Source organism: Gopherus flavomarginatus, chromosome 2, assembly GCF_025201925.1.
Source record: "Gopherus flavomarginatus isolate rGopFla2 chromosome 2, rGopFla2.mat.asm, whole genome shotgun sequence".
Taxonomy (NCBI): Eukaryota; Metazoa; Chordata; order Testudines; family Testudinidae; genus Gopherus; species Gopherus flavomarginatus.
Genome location: NC_066618.1, coordinates 166,297,530 through 166,315,798, shown reverse-complemented (window position 1 = coordinate 166,315,798; position 18,269 = coordinate 166,297,530). Strand labels below are relative to the sequence as shown.

At 43.1% G+C, this 18,269-nt stretch overlaps 1 protein-coding gene across 3 annotated transcripts; it reads right to left on the bottom strand.

Annotated features, from left to right (window-relative positions):
* Positions 1-2,908: 2,908 nt before the first annotated feature.
* Positions 2,909-18,163, bottom strand: LETM2 (leucine zipper and EF-hand containing transmembrane protein 2). 3 transcript variants are annotated; one of them, XM_050940077.1, is made up of 11 exons: positions 18,087-18,163; positions 16,342-16,416; positions 14,829-15,279; positions 14,046-14,189; positions 11,606-11,743; positions 10,513-10,716; positions 9,401-9,520; positions 8,263-8,373; positions 6,933-7,022; positions 5,974-6,048; positions 2,909-5,486 (listed from the first exon to the last, which is right to left on the bottom strand). In XM_050940077.1, exons 2-11 carry the CDS (start codon positions 16,386-16,388, stop codon positions 5,436-5,438), a joined length of 1,431 nt encoding a protein of 476 aa, XP_050796034.1. In that variant the 5' UTR covers positions 16,389-16,416; positions 18,087-18,163; the 3' UTR covers positions 2,909-5,435. The 3 variants fall into 3 exon arrangements, with proteins under 3 accessions (XP_050796034.1, XP_050796035.1, XP_050796036.1); XM_050940078.1 differs by lacking the exon at positions 18,087-18,163 and adding an exon at positions 17,647-17,859; XM_050940079.1 differs by lacking the exon at positions 18,087-18,163 and adding an exon at positions 17,687-17,859.
* Positions 18,164-18,269: the final 106 nt, after the last annotated feature.

Here is an 18,269-nt window from a genome sequence, read left to right as displayed (position 1 = left end):
CATTCCTGCTCCCACAAATGTCACTTGACTCATCTGGAGAGAGAGTGTGTGTGTGTGTATAGAAGCCTTACACTTCTTGGTCCTCTTGCACCACTGTGTAAAAGAGAATAGAGGTCCCTCCCTCCCCTAGGCTCAGGCACACACATACACTCGCACTCTGGTGGGTGGTACAGGAGTCCTGGGCCAGGAACCTGATTGGTCTGTAATCTTTCCCTTTCCCCTGCCCCCTCCCTCCAGTAGCAGCAGGGCTTATATCAGCCCATAGGAAGCTCTGTGGTAGTAATGAAAAGTCTTTCCTCCCTCTCGGCTTTCCGTGGGGAATCCTAGCTGGCTTTATTCCGAGCTCTCCTGGTCACTGGCCAGGCTAGCCCTTAACATAGCAGCAGTCAGAGAGGATGCTACATACTATATGTGTATAAGGTCCATTAAAAAGCTTTCTGAATGGACTCCTGCTTCAACTGCCCTCCCCTTCAAAGCTTTACAGATCTCCCTGCCTCATGACCCTTTGTCTTCTGCCCAAAGTCTACTTTGCTGCTGGGAAATGAGCCTTGTTCTCATCACACCCTCCTCTTTCTCCTTAGCTGGAACTTACACCTTTGCTCCCCTCTGGGCAAATGTTTGTTTGGACAAATGCAAAGCCCTTGTGGATTGCATAGTGCCCTTCTTGTTCTGTCCTGCAAAGAGCCAAGCTGATCCTTACAGGGTTTGGGTGGAGCTGGGGTGCAGTAGTGTGATACCAGGCATTAGAAAAAGTAGAACTTCAAAATTACAAACACCTTGGGACTAGAGTTACATTTGTAACTCGGAACAAAATGTTGTGGTTCTTCTTTCAAAAGTTTACAACTGAACATAGACTTAATACAGCTTTGAAACTTTACTATGCAGAAGAAAAGTGCTGCCTTTAACTATCTTAAATGAAACAAGCACCCAAACAGTTTCCTTACCTTGACATTTTTTTTAAGCTTCCCTTTTTTTCCAGTAGTTTGTTTAACACAGTACTGTACAATTTTGGTTTTTTTGTCTCTGCTGGTGCCTGCCTGTGTACTTCCAGTTCCAAATGAGGGGTGTGGTTGACCAGTCAGTTCATGACTCTGATGTTCCACAGTATGCAAACTATCTCTGCTCCTAGAGGTTGCAGAGACAACTTAGTTTGCAAAATGGAAAAAATACTATTTGTATTCAAATTAAAAAACCTCAGATAAACAAACTGATAGTACATACAAGTTATAAGCCTGATTGTTACCACTTTAACTTTTGGGTACACGGCTGTAAGTGTGGATTAACAAACATGGATTAACCAGGTCTGGAAACATAAGCTGAAAAGTCACCAACCACCAGCTTTCAAGTTTTTACACAAACAGTAAATTTTATGTTGAAGAAAAGGGGGTTTGGGGGGAGGGAGGAGATGAATAATTAATAGCCTCCAAGCAGCCCCTAAATTGTTCTATTTTCTACTCTCGCAGAAGCCAACCATTTCCCATACATCCTTTTTTCATTATGAAATTTTCACTTACACCCAAACTATGAGTAGTGATGAAGAACTGTGGGTTCATTCAGTGGGTGTTGATTCCGAAGACTAAATAACGATCATTTCAATATTGAATGTTAACTGTTGCTACTGATTATTTTAGCTATTATGGGATTGTCAGCAGAGCATGATCACTATGCATTCTGAGCTCTCGCTTTATCAATGACCTTAATGCTTTGTACATTGAGTGACTAAGAAGCACGAGACAGGTTTCCAGGTCTGGTTAACAAAGGAATCCTCCCATCTATGTACTTACCCAGCAGCCCAAACTCTTGTTTTAGGATGAAGAGGGATGGTCTATTAAAGATTTAAAATAAAACAAAGACTTCTAAAAGGAGGCATGTTCCCATTTAATTAATTAGGAAATTAATTAGTATAGTGCTCAGTTTGGTTAGATGTCAGGGATAGTTTCCAGCCTGGAGACTTTGCAGAAACATTGATCATGATTGTTTTGTGCGACTCATGTATGGCCTAATTACTACATGGCCCATCGGCATCACGCTGGAGGGCACATGTTCCTTGATAATAGCCATGTAAGCTATTGTTCATTGGCAAGGGGGGTTTCAGGCAGCATAGCAGAGCTGGAAGAAATTATCAATAGTAATATAATTGCTGTGTGTATTGACTACCAGCAGATGGAGCTCAGCTCACTGAAATTATATTAGCATTAGCTACATTACTCATCTATTTACTATTGTGCTCACAAATGGCATTACACAGTAGCAGCAGCCCATCTAAGATCTGTAACTTGGGTGACATTACCAAAGGTTTGCTTGAGTTCAGACAATCTCCTCTCCCCACCCTCCAGGGTTATATCCTCCAACAACAAAGAGCAATCATGCAAGTTGACTATTCCCATATTCTCCGATCTGTGAAAAGTAGCTTCTCCAAGAAAACTGCGTTCCACCAAAACAACCATTATATGCTAAGTTCAATGCCTAGAGTGCATTGCTGTGCAAAAGAGACTCAGCATTAACTTACTAGAGCAGGGTTTCCCCATTGTCTTGGCAGACCAGTCCTTACAGGATCCATCAGATGCCATCATTCCAATGCCTGTGTCAAGGTTCCTTCCCCACTCTGAACTTTAGGGTACAAATGTGGGGAGCTGCATGGACACTTCTAAGCTTAATTATTAGCTTAGATCTGGTAACTCTGCCACCATCCAGAAATTTTAGTGTCTGGAGCTCTTGTCCCCCACAAAACCTTCCCCTCCCTGTGCAGCCTTGAGAGGCTTCACCAATTCCCTGGTGAACACAGATCCAAACCCCTTGGATCTTAAAACAAGGAGAAATTAACCATCCCCCCTCCTTTCCCCCACCAATCCCTGGTGAGTCCAGATCCAGTCCTCTTGGATCTTAAAACAAGGAAAAATCAATCAGGTTCTTAAAAAGAAAGCTTTTAATTAAAGAAGAAAGATAAAACATCTCTGTAAAATCAGGATGGAAAATATTTTACAGGGTAATCAAATTCGTATAGCCCAGAGGAACTCCCTCTAGCCTTAGGTTCAAAGTTACAGCAAACAGAGGTAAAATCCTTTCAGCAAAAAAGGACATTTACAAGTTGAGAAAACAAAAATAAAACTAATCCGCCTTGCCTGGCTGTTATTTACAATTCTGAAACATGAGAGACTGATTCAGAAAGATTTGGAGAGCCTGGATTGACGTCTGGTCCCTCTTAGTCCAAAGAGCGAACAACCCCCAAAACAAAGAGCACAAAGACTTCCCTCCACCAAGATTGGAAAGTATCTTGTCCCCCTATTGGTCCTCTGGTCAGGTGTCAGCCAGGTTTACTGAGCTTCTTAACTCTTTACAGGTAAAAGAGACATTAACCCTTAACTATCTGTTTATGACAGCCTGTCCCCACGACAGCACTTTTATTTATTTCCCCATTTATTAGGGAGCCAGCCGTTGAGTGGCACAGAGTTGTTTACCTTATTAATTCATTGATTTTTTTCCCCCCCTTTCCCCATTGTAACCATGGTTTTGTCAGGCTAGCTGGTGTGTTTGGAACAGAGCTGCTTCTTCTTGTACCACAAGTCTGAATTTGAAAAAGTTGGAAAGAGAACATCAGATCCAATTATCACATTCTGCCCCCACTACAGAAGTCACCAGCCCTCTTTCACTGCTATTTACACTGACTTCAGAATGACCAACACAACAGCTTTTTAGTGACTTGAGCCCACCTATGCTTTGGGAATGATGAAGGGATGAAAAGAGAAACAGCCAATGGTTTAGTTTTTGTGGAGAGAGTTTTTTTGCAGATGTAGTCTGGGGTCTCTCTAGTTCAAATGATCCTTGCCAGTTCTCATTATCAAAGACACAAGCAAGTGGCTAAAGGTTCCTCTGCCCTTGTCTAACAAAGTGCAATGACGACCATCAGCCAGATATCCTTATTAAAATAACCAAAGGAGAGGCTGATGCTGGAGCAGCGGGGCATTTATTAGAATTACACTGGTTTTCTGTTACCACTAGCAAGACACCACAGCTGTTTATCTTCATATAACACTTGCATTAGCAAAGCAGAGATTTGTATCATCCTGGTACATGGGGTTTACTAACCAAGAATACAGTACAATTGTAATATGGCCCCCACCAGAGTTGGTTCTGCTTTACCAAAAAGACCTTGGCGTAATGAATTGTAACATGCTGATAATGCCTAACTGAGCTGATGGTTACTTTAGCCAGGTGATGGTTCTAATGACTCAGGCTGACTCACATTGTACTCAGCATCCACATCCACTTTTAATTTTACAGTAATCAGAAATATCCAGGTTCAATATATCCATAAAATGAGCAAATTTTAACCATTTACAGGTACAGGAGGCTAAAATTAAATCATAAAAAACCCCCACACTTTTCAATCTCTTCCTATACAATCTACCAGGAAGATAGTTACCACTGAAATATACAAAGAACTGTTTTAAAAAAGTATTCCACCAGTACTCGTCATTGGGTAGTTTTAAGAATCAGATGATTAGATTTTAAAAGACAAGTCTAATTTCAGACTTCATTTTAAAACAACAAAACAGTTTAATTTGAAAGCTCAGGTCATTGCCATTCTGCACATTTCCTAGCAAGATGCTGCCACGTAAAAGGCATGTTTGCAAGTTTGTACTAGAATGGTGTTTGGGACCCTGGGAGACTTCATGCTGCTGCCAACTGTGGGCAGAAAGTAGGCACAGCATGCAATGGAGTACGCCCTCTTTAAATAAGGAAAATAGAGCAGCAAAACCTCTCAACTGTTATTTTCTCAGTCTCCCCACTGAAGATACTGCAGGCCTTTCCTCTTTTGTCTCTTCCAGCGCAGTTTATTCTCCTCAGTGAAAACCTGACAGCAACTGATGTTAGTTTAATTGTAACTGCTAGATGAGCCAGTCTGATCACAAGATATTAGCTAACAAATGGAGATTACTATGATAATCAAGGGCTTGTGGTCTATACAAATTGCTTCAGCAGTCAAGCCAAGCCCTGTCTGTGTGGCAAAGCTCCTGCACAGGGTTCCACAGTGTGGATGAGGGATATTTTTACTGAAGCACCAAACCCAGTCCACGTCTGCTCTCCAGCCTTTCATAAAAATAAAATGCTGCCTTACTGAAGAGCACAAATCCTAACTGTAGGACATACAGCCATGGGATAAGTTACAGTTTAGAGCATTTTAATAGACGTATTTACATATTTACAATATAACTTAATTTATAGAGGGTATTTTAAATGGGATGTGTCCTTTATATGGCCTCGCTGCTAATAAAACAATCTGGAATTGATTGATAAGGCCCCTTGGGCACAGCTGAAAGCCTTGGTGTGGGAGGGAGCCTGCCAACACACTGCTCACCCAGTCACTGGGTTAGACGAGGAATGGAGTCTTCCTCTGTCAGTGCCCTTGATCCACGGTCCTTGCTGGCGCAGGGCTAGACTCCATTGGCACTGGCCTTGCCGCTCTGAGATGCCTCCATTTTGGTCTGGGGTAAGAGAAAATTATAGGCTTAAAAAAAACCCAATAGCAGTCCAAATGTGTTCATTAACATTCAATAAAGACTAAGATTTTCAAAGCAGGTTAGGGTGTTGAGATACATCTTCCATTAAATGAACCTAAATCCATTAGGAATTATTGATGTGGGAAAAGAGTGGTTTTGGCAGACAGCTTGTGTTTACCTATTAAAATACCATGTGTTTGCTGGTCTTGTTTCAGATTTCTCCAGTTAGGCTAAAGAACATTATTCTTCCTTTTAATGAAAAAAACTCAGACCAAAATTAAACTTAGGTGCCTAATGTTAGGTTCCTAATCCCATATTCAGACAGCTAGACAGAAATTAAGGGTGCATGGATTTCCCATTGTAGAAGGAATGGGCAAGCTCTCTGCAGTTCTTCAGATCTTTTAAGAGGCTCAATCTAGAACTTCCTTAGTTAAACCCACAAAACCTGGCCTAGGTCTGCCTCAGAGCTCACCTCTCCTGGAAGAGGCTTGACAGATACTCCAGGGATTGGTAACTTCTCAGATGCCTGTGATATAAATTCTTCTCCCTTCAAGAGAACAATATAAAAGATGTTTTAACAATTACAGAATTATATCAGAACATGGAAGAGGTCTACTTGGGCCCCAGACAGACCACTGCCCTGCCAGAACACAGTAGTTCCCTGCGATGCACTTCTAATTTTAATGTTAGATGCTGGGGATTCCATTGCTTCATTTGGGAGACTATTCCACAGCCAATATCTATTAGGAAATCTTTCTAGTTTTTAAACTTAAGCTTTCCCTTTCTGAACTTCAGTTATTACTGCTATTTGACTCCCTTGTATCACACTAAGTCACTCATCGCAACTTTGGTGATCAGACCATCCTGAACTGGCTTGCCTGGCTGCATGCAGAGTTTCACATGCTAATCTGCCCCCAACTCCTCCAATTCTTGTGGCTAACACCCTCAGGAAAAAGTCTCCTGGGGAGGAGCTTATAACGTGATTCAGAATTTAACCATCCTCTCACAGGTGACATGCGAGCAGAAGTAGCAGCATGTGACTGTCTAGTTTACAGAAAAGAAGTCTGAATAACTAAGGATCTCAGAAGTGCTCTCCTGCTGGAAGTTGGTGGTGATTTTGTTTTGAACTGTCAGCAGCGTTTCCAGCACTTGTGCAAGAAGTGATGCCATTGCAGCTTCCTCTGCCTTTTCAACATCCTCTCCTTCCTTGGCAAAGGAAGCACTGCTGTTGCAACAGTGTGACGGACAGACAAACTTGCCTATCCCAAGAGTTTCTATTCCAGTGCACTATTCAGAGATACTAGCTAAGGATGCCGGACTAAAAGGCCACCAGCTTCCATACTATGCTAAAGTATGTTCACACTCATACTTCCCAAACCTGCAGCATTTCATATAAATCTGATACTCATTTGTAAAGAGTCATTTTCTAACCTTTCTTCCTTGCACAATGGGTGCAGAATCCACTAAGGTTTCTTTAGGTTCAAGAACTGGTGTTTCCGCAGCAGTATCACTAACCCGAACCTAAGGAAAAAAATAAACAGCTCAAAATTGCTGTTCGTATTTTATGCAGATTATGAGGAGACTCCAGACCAGTAAGTACCTGGCCAAAGTTTAGTTATTTAGCACCATGTGTCTTGCATTGTTCAGGTTCAATCTCAATCCAAGTCTGCTTTTCAAGAACAATTAGGACATTAATAAGAAAAATGCAAGCAAAAAAAGAACTCACCTATGCATTTGACACACCTGTCTGGGTAGAAATCTGTCTAATTTGAATAATAGGTATATGCTTCACACAATTATTTATACTGTAAGAGCGCCTAAAGCGTGCCAGGAACTGTAGAGATATAGGAAGACTGAGTCCCTGGATAGATTTTCAGTGATGCTAAGTACTTCTCAACTCCACCTGAAGTCAACTGAAGCAGTGAGTGCTCAGCACCTTTGCAAATCAGGCCCCTAGTCAGTTAGACACTTCAAATACACCAGGCAGGTATTTTCACCTCAAAGATCAAAACTCAAGTTTGGCAGGTTGGAAGTTATATTAAACCCAAAACCAAGTCTATGAATGTAACATGTCACTGGAGGAAGAACTGGACTACTAAAAACGGCTAGACTACTGCTGTGCTGAGACCACTGCCTATCAGGCTGACCAATATTGTCTCATTCTTTCCCTGTGCCCTGCCCATCAGCCTATCTGCATTCATCTGTTGTCTCCTCTTATACTTACCTTGTAATCTCTTTGCGGCAGGACTCTTATTTTTGTTCTGGTTTTACAGAGCATCTAGCAAAATGGGGTCTGGGTCCATGACGGAGGCTTGTAAGTGCTATTCATACATTCTTTTTCTACAATGATAGTGCAATTACTATGGTTTCTAATATCGAAGCTGCTCCCCCCAAGTCTTTCATTTGGGATGGGAGCCCTAAAAACATTAGATGTTTTACCACAATCAGAGTGTGTTCATCTGTTAGTAAACTAGTCAACATGCTGGAAGCTAAGACAGCCGTAAAAAAATTCAGATACATTGTCTCTACAAAAGGCAGCTGGGAAACGTCCCATTTGGCTTGAGGACACCAAGCTGGCACCAACTAGTCATCATGGTGAGCCTGCTGTTTTAGACAGGTGTCTAGTAGAGTGTATGGCAGGACATGCGCTGTGTGTGACTGAGGCTTGGTGAGTAACTGAATCCTTCATTTGTGATCCTTATGTTCTTGTTTTGTTAACTAGGACCATGTCCTCAAGCTAACTGCTATTCAGCCCACTCACCTCATTCTGCGACACCTGAATAGGTTTCGGCTTCATGTCTATCAAGTACAAGGCGCGAGAAAGCAGCAGCAGAGAAGGAGGAACATTCTCCTTTAGATGTAGATCTAGCCACTGTAGAACATGGGGAGAAAGGAGGGAAAGAGGGTTATTGGTTCAAAAATCAACTGTTTAAACACCACTCACTGAGGAGAATTCTCTAGCATTGTAAAGCACCCTTCATTCTGAAGGACTCCAGAGCATGTGACAGATTAAGCTTATAGAGGTTCAAGTTGCCTACCTCCAGAGGTGAAAGGCAACAGCTATTTAACCAGCTCTCAGTAGGAATAAACAGTTTCAAAGGGCAGTGAAGATTCCTGCATCCAGCTGAAGCTGGAGAAAAAGTCTAGAAAGGTAGACTAGTTACTTACATAGAAGTTGACTGCAAGACTGGTGTTAACATCCCTACTTTTGAAAGACTGCCATAGGTAAATTAAGTGTTCAAGCTTCTACTTCACGTTTTATCCAAAATACAGCACCTGCAGCAACCGTGGCCCTGACCCCGGCAGAATAAGGCCCCAGTACGGAGTCCCAGGGATGGGAGGAGGGAAGTGCCACATGTAAATAGCTGCCACTACTACTGGCAATTTTAAAATCAAGATCAGATATTTTTCAAAGAGATCTGCTCTAGGAATTATTTTGGGGACCGTCTCTGGCCTGTGTTTTGTAGGAGGTCAGATCACAAATGGGCCCTGCTCACCTTGGAATCTGTGAATCCCTAAATAGACAAGTTACAATGTCTCATTATCTGTCCCATTCCAGCACTGTCCTCTTAAATAGACAAGGCCTTTGCTGCTCTAGTGGTTTAAGTAATCCCCTGGGTCCTTGTGTCCTGTTCCCGACAGGTATTTGCACTTGGCACTCAGCCACCATCTTTTTTCAACTGGGCTTTAGCATAAGTGGTATGTTTTGTGTTTTTACCGTTCAGTTATGCAAATGAGGATCAATAACAAAACAGTGGCATGAATCTTCAGTGCAAGGCCAACCATCTGTCAAAACCAGTTTATTTGAAGACTGAACATCTGACATGGTCCCTTTAAGTAAAATATAAACTCTGGCTGCAATGTTCCAATACTTTAGTAGCAGGCAAGGCCCTACTTGCCTGACTGAGTTGTTCTTTCAGCTGTTCCTCTGTGAGACCCAGTGATCGCATTCCTCTGGCCCGGCATGCACTCTGCAGTTCAGATACACTTAGCCCATTAACACCTTCCTTAGCAATCATCTGAAACGAAAAGGAACATTCACAAATGCAGGCCTCCAGAAGCCCAAACCCTAGTTTATTCATGAAGTCTGGTACCAAAGAGATGCCTGCTTGCACTGGAGGGGAGTAGAAAATAAACAAAGGAAAACCTACTGATACCAAAACTGGGATTCAGCAGACATCCCATCTGTGACTGCCTAGCTGCATGCTAAACACAGCTAAAGGCGAGGGATAACCTTGGGCTTGATCCTCCAAACACTTACTTACACATGAGTAACTGCACTCTTGTGTGTGGCCCTACTGAACTGTAATGCAACCACTCACAGGGTAAAGTAGCTCACATGCATAAGGATTTTCAGGATTGGGCCTTTATTTGTAAAAATGGACCTATCGTTCCATATACTTAAGTCAGAGGTAGCCAGGAGCCACTTAGAAATTATGCTGTGACATAATCGATTAACAAAAAGCTTCCAGATCCTTCATTCGAGTCTCATAGTGCCAGATTTCCTCATCTATCATGCTCCCAAGCTTGGACCGCAACAGGAATGAGTTTGGCATCAGTGCACTCTAAATTCAGAATGCTAGTTACGTAATAGAAATGGCCCAAAGTGTCTATAGAAATAAGTATGATAAAATTGAAGTAGTATAAGAGATGGGGCTCCACAATCATTCATTGCTATGGCTACTGAGATCCTAAGAGGCTACCTTCTTAATTCTTAACAGCAAGAGAGTCTCCTCTGAGAACCTCCTTGGTAGAGCTGATAGAAGGCACTGGAGGGCTGAACTGCCAACACTCTACTTCCTTAGAGTCTCTCATGGGATAATCCTTCTCTTACAAATAGTAAGATCACCCCTCTCCCTGTTAGCGTGGGCAGCAGCATACCTAGAATATCAGATAGGCAAACTGCAGCTCAGAGAAAGGAAGTGACTTGCAGGATCAGAACAAGAACCCAGGTCTCCTGTACTAACCATCAGATCACACTGCATCTGTGCTATTTGTTTTAGTCTCTTACTTCATCATCTGCTTTTATAGACCTGAGCTGCATCAAAAGCTGGAAGCGGAGTAGGTTATTGGTGCCAATGGGCTGTAGTTCGAGCAGTTTGCAGAGGGCTACCAGTTGTGGCCGTTCTAAGTGTTCAAGGGTCAGCTCATCCTCAAAGAGCTTGGAGAAGCGCACAATCTCCTGGGTGCTGGGCTGGTGGCCAGCATGACGAACCTGCGCAACAAAGCCAAGGCATCAGATAGGAATATACCTCAAAAGCCACTAGCAGTGCTGGAAACAGAAACTAGGCATCCTGAATCCAGTCCTCACTCTAACACTCCCCAAATCATTTCACTTTAGCGCTTTTTGCTGGTGGCCACTAAACTACTATTGTTCAAACGTAGGGTCTGAAAATAATCTACTATTTCTAATGTGCTCTGAGAATGGCCACTTGAAGGACTTCACTATGTAAAAGAGTTTTTCTGCTGGTTAAAATGAGAATTAAGATAAGACAGTAACTTATCTGGACACAGGTTCCCCAAGGCAGTGGGGTTCACAAGGACAGAGGTTCACAAGGCTTCCCCAAGGCAGTGCCCACGAAAGGGCAATCAGTTTACCAATATCCCTCAGCATTTTTACATGCCTGGTAGCAAGGCTCTGCCAGCTTTCAATTTTCAACAGCTAGCACAACAGCTGCAGCTTTCTTACAGATAGATGGACAGGAACAATTTTTTTCCTCCATTTACCATTTGTTTTAAAACAAACAGACCATCACCACCCACTGAAACTTGCAATCAAGGAATTGCAGCTTCTCTAATCCTAGGCTTGTCAGATAAGTTTGCCAGTGCAGTTACAGTTCACAGAATGGTTTAACAGCAATATCATGATTGTTTCTGTACAGGTTACAAAACATTTCACACACACAAGAAGGTGGGTGAGAATATAATCTGTTAATCTAGTTTGCAAAATTGCTTTGCAGATTTTTGTGTCGGACAAATCCCATACTTCCTTATCTCCCAGCACAAGACCCTTCAAAGTTGTATCTACCCACCGTTCTGCCCCGCTACACAGGACTGCAGATACCTTTTCTAGTCTCTCCATCTTATTTTACTGTTTGCTGTACCTGTTGCACATAGGAAGAGAACTGCTCGGTGGCCTCTCCCATATTTGCTTTGTTCCTTTTGGCCATCTCGGCAATAGTCTCCTGCAGGAATTTTGCAAGCTCTAACGTGGCACTTAGTTTCTTTTTCTGTTTTTCTTCCTTAATTTAGGAAACAAAAAGTAGTTAGAGGTTCAGATTGAACTCCAGGAAAGAGAAGGTTGGGATACATTTCCTTCCTTTTGTTACCCCAGACCTTGGGTTAATTACCTCTACACCTCTCAAAACCTAACTTACTTTTCATCATTGCTGCTGACTACTCGGCAGTTTGGCTTGGATAATTGAAGTACATGCATCAGTTTTAATCCCGCTTACTAGACAGATGCTGTAAATACAAGTTTTTTTTTTACTGAATAGTCTTCATAGAAATATAAGTTCTGTTATATTGTGTGTGAAAACAAGAGTAAGCCTAGATTTTGAGCTAGAATGACCTAATAATAAACCTCCAAGAATCCTATGGTTAATATTAATAAGCTTAGTTATAACAAAGATTGTGTCATTGTTACTGTAACTTTCTTTTGCATCCAAACAGTGCTTTAAATCCACATGGTTTGAGTTAGAAGAGTGTATTTTCTAGGCCATTAAAGTATCTCTAATATTGGCTTGATCATAATTGCAAGAAGCACACCGCACTGGACCACATGGACAGGGGACAATTTGCACATAAACCAGTAGTGCTGAAATTTCAGCAAAACCTGCTAACGTGAACCCCATTCTGCCAGTCACTCTGCCTCACTAATTGCTAGGAAAATGATTTTGATACAGAGAAACCAAACATGGATGAGTGAAGAGAGGAAAAAAACCCCAAAGGTGATATATATATAGGTTTGCATCCCTCTTTTAAAGTCAGCCTTGTTCTGGTTGGAGCCACTAAGTATAAAGAGTGAACAAGATCACTCTGCATGCCATGTACTGACTGATCAATAAGAGAGCAATTGTCAGACTCTGCTGTAGCTCTGCATGTGTGAATCCACTTTGAGTAAGAGTGTTTGACCCAGTTGCACAGAGAGGCAAGGCTGAACTGATTTACATTTGTGGGTGCTAATCAACAGTTGCCCATGTGGTAACAAAGATGTTTTGATTAGTTAGTATCAGACACTACAGAAAGTGACCCAGATTTCAGATGTTATCAGCTGCTAAAGAAGTGAGCTAATAGTGGACAGAGAATACCCCAGTTGTATGATATTGACAAGGGCTGAGAAGTTGATAGGGCTCATATGCCACACAGAACTAGCCTTTACGGTTTCAGGTGGTTTTGGTTGAAGAATAAAGGGCAAATTCTGCCCTTGGAAATATGGGAAATCCCCATGAAAGTCAATGGAAACTGTCTACACATATGACACTAGCATTTTGGCCCAAATTAATCTCCTCTTTTTCTTAAGGATCCATCAACATTTTGGTTAAGTGAAACCTAACAGTATTTAACTCCTGCCTTCACACACTCAGCATGTTTGATCCACTGGCTCTGCCTCTGAGCGATAAGAGGCACCTGATTAAAATGATCCTAAGCAGACCCTTCATTTTCTGTGGCTATCTAACCAAACATAGTTAAGGTTTCTATTTCAGGGCCAATCATTGTCGCTTCTTTCAGACTAAAAGAGTCCTGTGGCACCTTATAGACTAACAGACATATTGGAGCATAAGCTTTCGTAGGTGAATATCCACTTCGTTGGATGCAATCCACGAAAGCTTATGCTCCAATACAACTGTTAGTCTATAAGGTGCCACAGGACTGTCACTTTTTACAGATACAGACTAACACAGCTACCCCTTTGATACTTAGTCTGAAACTTTATTCTGAACTGGAAGGGAAAAAAAAATAAAATACCTCCAAACTTTTAAGGATGGAAGAAAGAAATTGGGAGAGGAGACAGGAAAGAGAGATAAAGACAGCCCACTCTGGGCACAATACTTGTTAAACCTTTCAGTTCTCTTGTACTACTCCTGTCTTCAATCAGTTATCAAGTATCCTTGCTGCAGACCGCTTCTATCTATCCACTTCTCTGACCCTAATCACTCTAATATCTCAGTGCCTCACAATCATTCATGGATTTTATCCTCACAGTATTATCCCCTTAAAGAAAAGAGAAACAAACAGAGACACAGGGTAGATTCAGTGACTTGGCCAAGGTCATAGAAAAAGTCTGAGCAAGGAACTGAACCCAGGTCTCCTGAGTGCTCTATCTACTGACTAAAATAATCTTCCTACACTTGCTTAGCCTCACTACTCCATGATGAGTACTGAAGAACAATTAATCATGGCATGCTGTTTAGTTAGATTCTAGCAGTATGGCTCAGGCTAGTTGATATCCCAATATACTTCTAGAGTTGCCATCCACAATCCTAGTTAATGGAGTCTGAATTATCGAAGCAGTCTGCTTTCTCAACAGCCCGGTACACAAACCTTTTTTGATTCCGTCTCAAAAGTTGAGGGCAACATTTCGGGAAAGAGTTTCAGAAATACAGGTAACAGGAACTCCATGAAGGGCACAATGATGAACACCAAGAAGGGAACCAGTCGGAAGAGATCAGCACATGTCCTCAGTAGCTGTAGAAAGGCATCGCAGGAGTTATTTTTCATTTTACAGGCACCAAAGAATACCTATTTTGGGCCCAATTAATGAAGGCTTTCTACAGGCGATCTTAGCGCAAGAATTACCACTCATTTAGATAACCCAGGTGCTTTTCAGCATGGTCTCTAAACTTAAGACTTGTCACATGGCCTCTGTATCAAAGGAATTTATAGTGCTTTTAAGACTGCATCTGTGTACTTTGAACAACTACTCTGGCCACTTTTAAAGTACCATAGCAATCATCCCCCTTGTCCAAAGTCTTGCAGAAACTGATGGGCCACAGAGATTGAATGTTCCTCTCATTTCAGAGAAGTCCTCCCCAGGATAAGGATGAGGGCCCTTGGCAGAACCCAGGGGACCAGTGTTGCCACTGCTTGTGCTGTACTAGTTATGGGAAATATATAGAGGATTTCAGGCTCCTGGGCTGTTGAGCTATTACCCTTTTATAGGCATTAAATTCACATGAAAGGTTTAAACAGACATCCATATTTGACCTCTATTCAAAGAAAGTTTGGAAACTGAACTGACCGGTTTCTTTGGTTACCTTAAGATTTTTGACACATCAGCGTAGCAAATTAGCATCAATGTGTTTGTGCAAGGTAGTTCATACTCACCCTTCGCCTCTCTCGTCTAGTGAGAACCTGACCATGTAGCAGCCTCCACACCATCCTGGCAGCGACCTTTGTGTCAATCCAAAGCAAGTGGAATCCATTGTAATAATGTTTCAGTTCATCCACAATTCTTTGGCGTAAAGACTTTTTCCCCACACCAGTCTCTGTGCTTTGGTCTGGCAGAGTTTTAGCATGCTCAGTGTCCTGGTTTATTGTCCTTTGGTGCAGCTGAGATTTATCTTGGAGCTCTTGATGCCAGTAAGCAGAGGTGTGCAGCGTTCTCACTGCTTTAGTTCGTAGTCCAGAGGCCAGCTGTGTGCAGTACAGTAACTGCTGGTTTTCAGAGTCTTTCATATAAATTCGGTTTAAATGAGAATCCACTAGTTGGACAAATGCAACTGATGAGGAATATGGAGAACAGCTGGAGTGAACAAGAAGATGAGGGCCTCTGAAACTGAAGAGAAGCTAGTTACTTTAAGCATGTAATTCTCTGCTGCAGTTAATTACCAAAGTTAACCATTTCATTTGACTTTATGTTCTTAGCTTCAAATTCATCACCCAGAATCTTCTTAAAGACTTGCCTAGTTTTTGGGAGCAGATTTTAGCTGGGGATGAAACACAAAGTTTTTGCATTATTGTAGCTGATGAGCTGTCCTCTCAAAGGAGCAACTCAGTATTTCAGTCCATTTCTTATAAGCACCATTCGATTAATGGATATGACAGAAGAATTTTACCTAATCACAGCCCAAGGGAAAAAAGCAAAACAAAACCCTTATCCCCATCACACCACCACAGCCAGGCTACTTCCTGGAACATTCCTCATAATTTCTTATGTTATCTACAGCCCCAGTGGGATGCCCCTGGTATCACAAAGAGACAGGGCTTTGGAGCGGAGCCAGAGCTGGAGCACAGAGCAGCTCCGGAGCAGTGGAGCTGCAGGGTTTTGCCTGGAGCTTGCTCTGGAGCCAGAGCACAGCTCCAAAGCCCTGCAAAGAGGCTTGTTAAACACCAGAGAAGGAAGTTTTACATTATGATTTTTAATCTTATCTTGTATAACAGGAATAAGACTTCTCATATTAGTATGTGCTATGGCAACTACCAGAGCCTTTCTAATCAAATCCCTCCATTTCATTCAGACATTTAACCAACCACAAAATTAATTCAGTACTTGGAATATAAAGAGACTGAACTTTCTCTCAAACTAAGATTAAACATTTGGTTTCACCTCATGTAGCCTCATTTACAACAGCAAGCCTGTTTTGAATTAAAAATTAATTGCTGCATACACTTCTTACCATGCCCCAGCACTAAAACAAAGCATCAGTCACCTGAAGAAATTAACCATCACTATGGCAACAGTGTTATCACTTATCAGACAAAGCTTTACTGGGATGTTTTACACAGAAGTGGCTACTATTTGAATATACTTCAGAGAACTAAAGATGCAAAAGTACTAGAACAAACCAAGAATCTTAAACAGTAAAATACAATTTAAAAATAAGCCTTCGTTTCTTACCTTGACCTGGCTATTGCAAGGACTATGTTACAGCTGTAGAATGTCATGTTGCCCAAGAATTATCAATTGTACGTTCTAATACAAAAGAGCAGATGAACAATAATATTTACATGGAAAGAGTTAGTTTAACTTTAGATTTACTCAATTAGAGCAGTGCTAAGACTGATGACAACTGCCTTCTATTCATGGTAGATATACCCATACCCTCCCACTACTCCAAAGATTTGGGAAAAGATATCAGTGCTCTCTGTAAGCTTCAGCTAGCCCTGGACAAGACATAACAGATCAGACTTTTCACTGAATTAACACCCCAGGCTGTCACCATAACAAGGTGCCCTGTGTGAGAGTAATCTGACAGCACCTCACTAAGACGGGCTACGAGGATGATCCAAGGAATGGAAAAACTGCCTTATGAAAGGAGACTCAAAGAGCTTGGCTTGTTTAGCCTGGCCAAAAGAAGGCTGAGGGGGGATATGCTCGCCCTATATAAATATATCAAGGGGGTTAACGTTAGGGAGGGAGAGGAATTATTTAAGTTTAGTACTAATGTAGCCACGAGGATGAATGGGTATAAACTGGATATTAGGAAGTTTAGACTTGAAATTAGACGAAGGTTTCTGACCATTAGGGGAGTGAAGTTCTGGAATAGCCTTCCGAGGGAAGTAGTAGGGGCAAAAGACTTTCCTGGCTTTAAGACAAAGCTTGATAAGTATATGGAGGGGATGTTATGATAGGATCGTTAATTTGGGCAATTGATCTTGAATTACCACCAGACAGGTCTGCTCAATGGTCTGCGGGGAGATGTTGCATGCGATGGGTACTGAGTTGCTGCGGAGAACTCCTTCTTGGGTGCTGGCTGGTGACTCTTGCCCACATGCTCAGGGTTTAGCTGATTGCCATATTTGGGGTCGGGAAGGAATTTTCCTCCAGGGCGGATTGGCAGGTGCCCTGGTGGTTTTTCGCCTTCCCCTGCAGCGTGGGGCACGGGTCGCTTGCTGGTGGTGTCTCTGCAGCTTGAGGTCTTCAAACCATTTTTGAGGATTTCAATAACTCGGTCCTGGGATAGGGGTTGTATAAAATTGGATGGGTGGGGTTCTGTGGCCTGCCTTGTGCAGGAGGTCAGACTAGATGATCAGATTGGTCCCTTCTGACCTATGAGTCTATGAGTCTATGCACACTGCTGGAGAGCTCACTCATTGCTTCCTCAGAAGTACAGGAGTGGTGAGTGAGCTTCCCTTGGCAGAGGCATAGCGGAGCAGGGATTCAGTACAGGAAAGTTCACGACCCTTTAGCTCTACATTGTACCTTTCCCGGGAGGATCTCAAAGCACAAGTATGATTCCCACCTTATACACCACGAAGTGACTTGTCTAAACGGCCTCATTGACAAAACTAGGGAAAAGAACCCAGGAGTTCTGCTTCCCATCCCTTTGCTCTATTCCCTCGCCGGCCCGGCTCCTCCCCCTCGGCTGGGAGCTGAACCCAGGAGTCCGGCCCCTCCCGTTTTTGTCACCCCCCCGCGGCCTGGTCTGGCCCGGCCCGGCTGGCTCCCCTGTCAGGCGCAGCGAGGGGCCCCTGCCTGCGGGCAGCGGGACCCCAGGGCCGGGGGTGCCCCTGAGGGGGGAGGGGACCCAGCCCTGTGACGGGCTCGGAGATGCCCACAGGGAGCTAGGGCCGAAGGACTGGCGGGGCGCGGGCTAGGAGAGCCGTGAGCCGAGGTCCCCCGGGGCTACCAGCCCCACTCACCTCCTTCTCGGGGCTCCGCTCCGCCCCTCCTCCAGCTGCCTCAGTCCGCCCAGGCCCTTCCCATCGCCCCCGCGGCCGGAAGCAGACGGCCTCTCTACTCCCTAGCTCGATGGTTCCGTTCCCTTCCCAGACTCCGCCCCTTCAGACGTAGCCAACGCTGGCGCGGGACTCAGTAGGAGGGGG

Bases quoted from the DNA above. Each gene is read 5' to 3' on its own strand.
- LETM2 (XM_050940077.1), bottom strand. From the start codon at position 16,388: ATGACATTCTACAGCTGTAACATAGTCCTTGCAATAGCCAGGTCAAG. The intron at 15,280-16,341 runs GTAAGAAACGAA...GCTTCTCTTCAG, and splicing joins CTTGCAATAGCCAGGTCAAG to TTTCAGAGGCCCTCATCTTC. The intron at 10,717-11,605 runs GTACAGCAAACA...TTTGTTGCGCAG, and splicing joins TCTCTTCCTATGTGCAACAG to GTTCGTCATGCTGGCCACCA.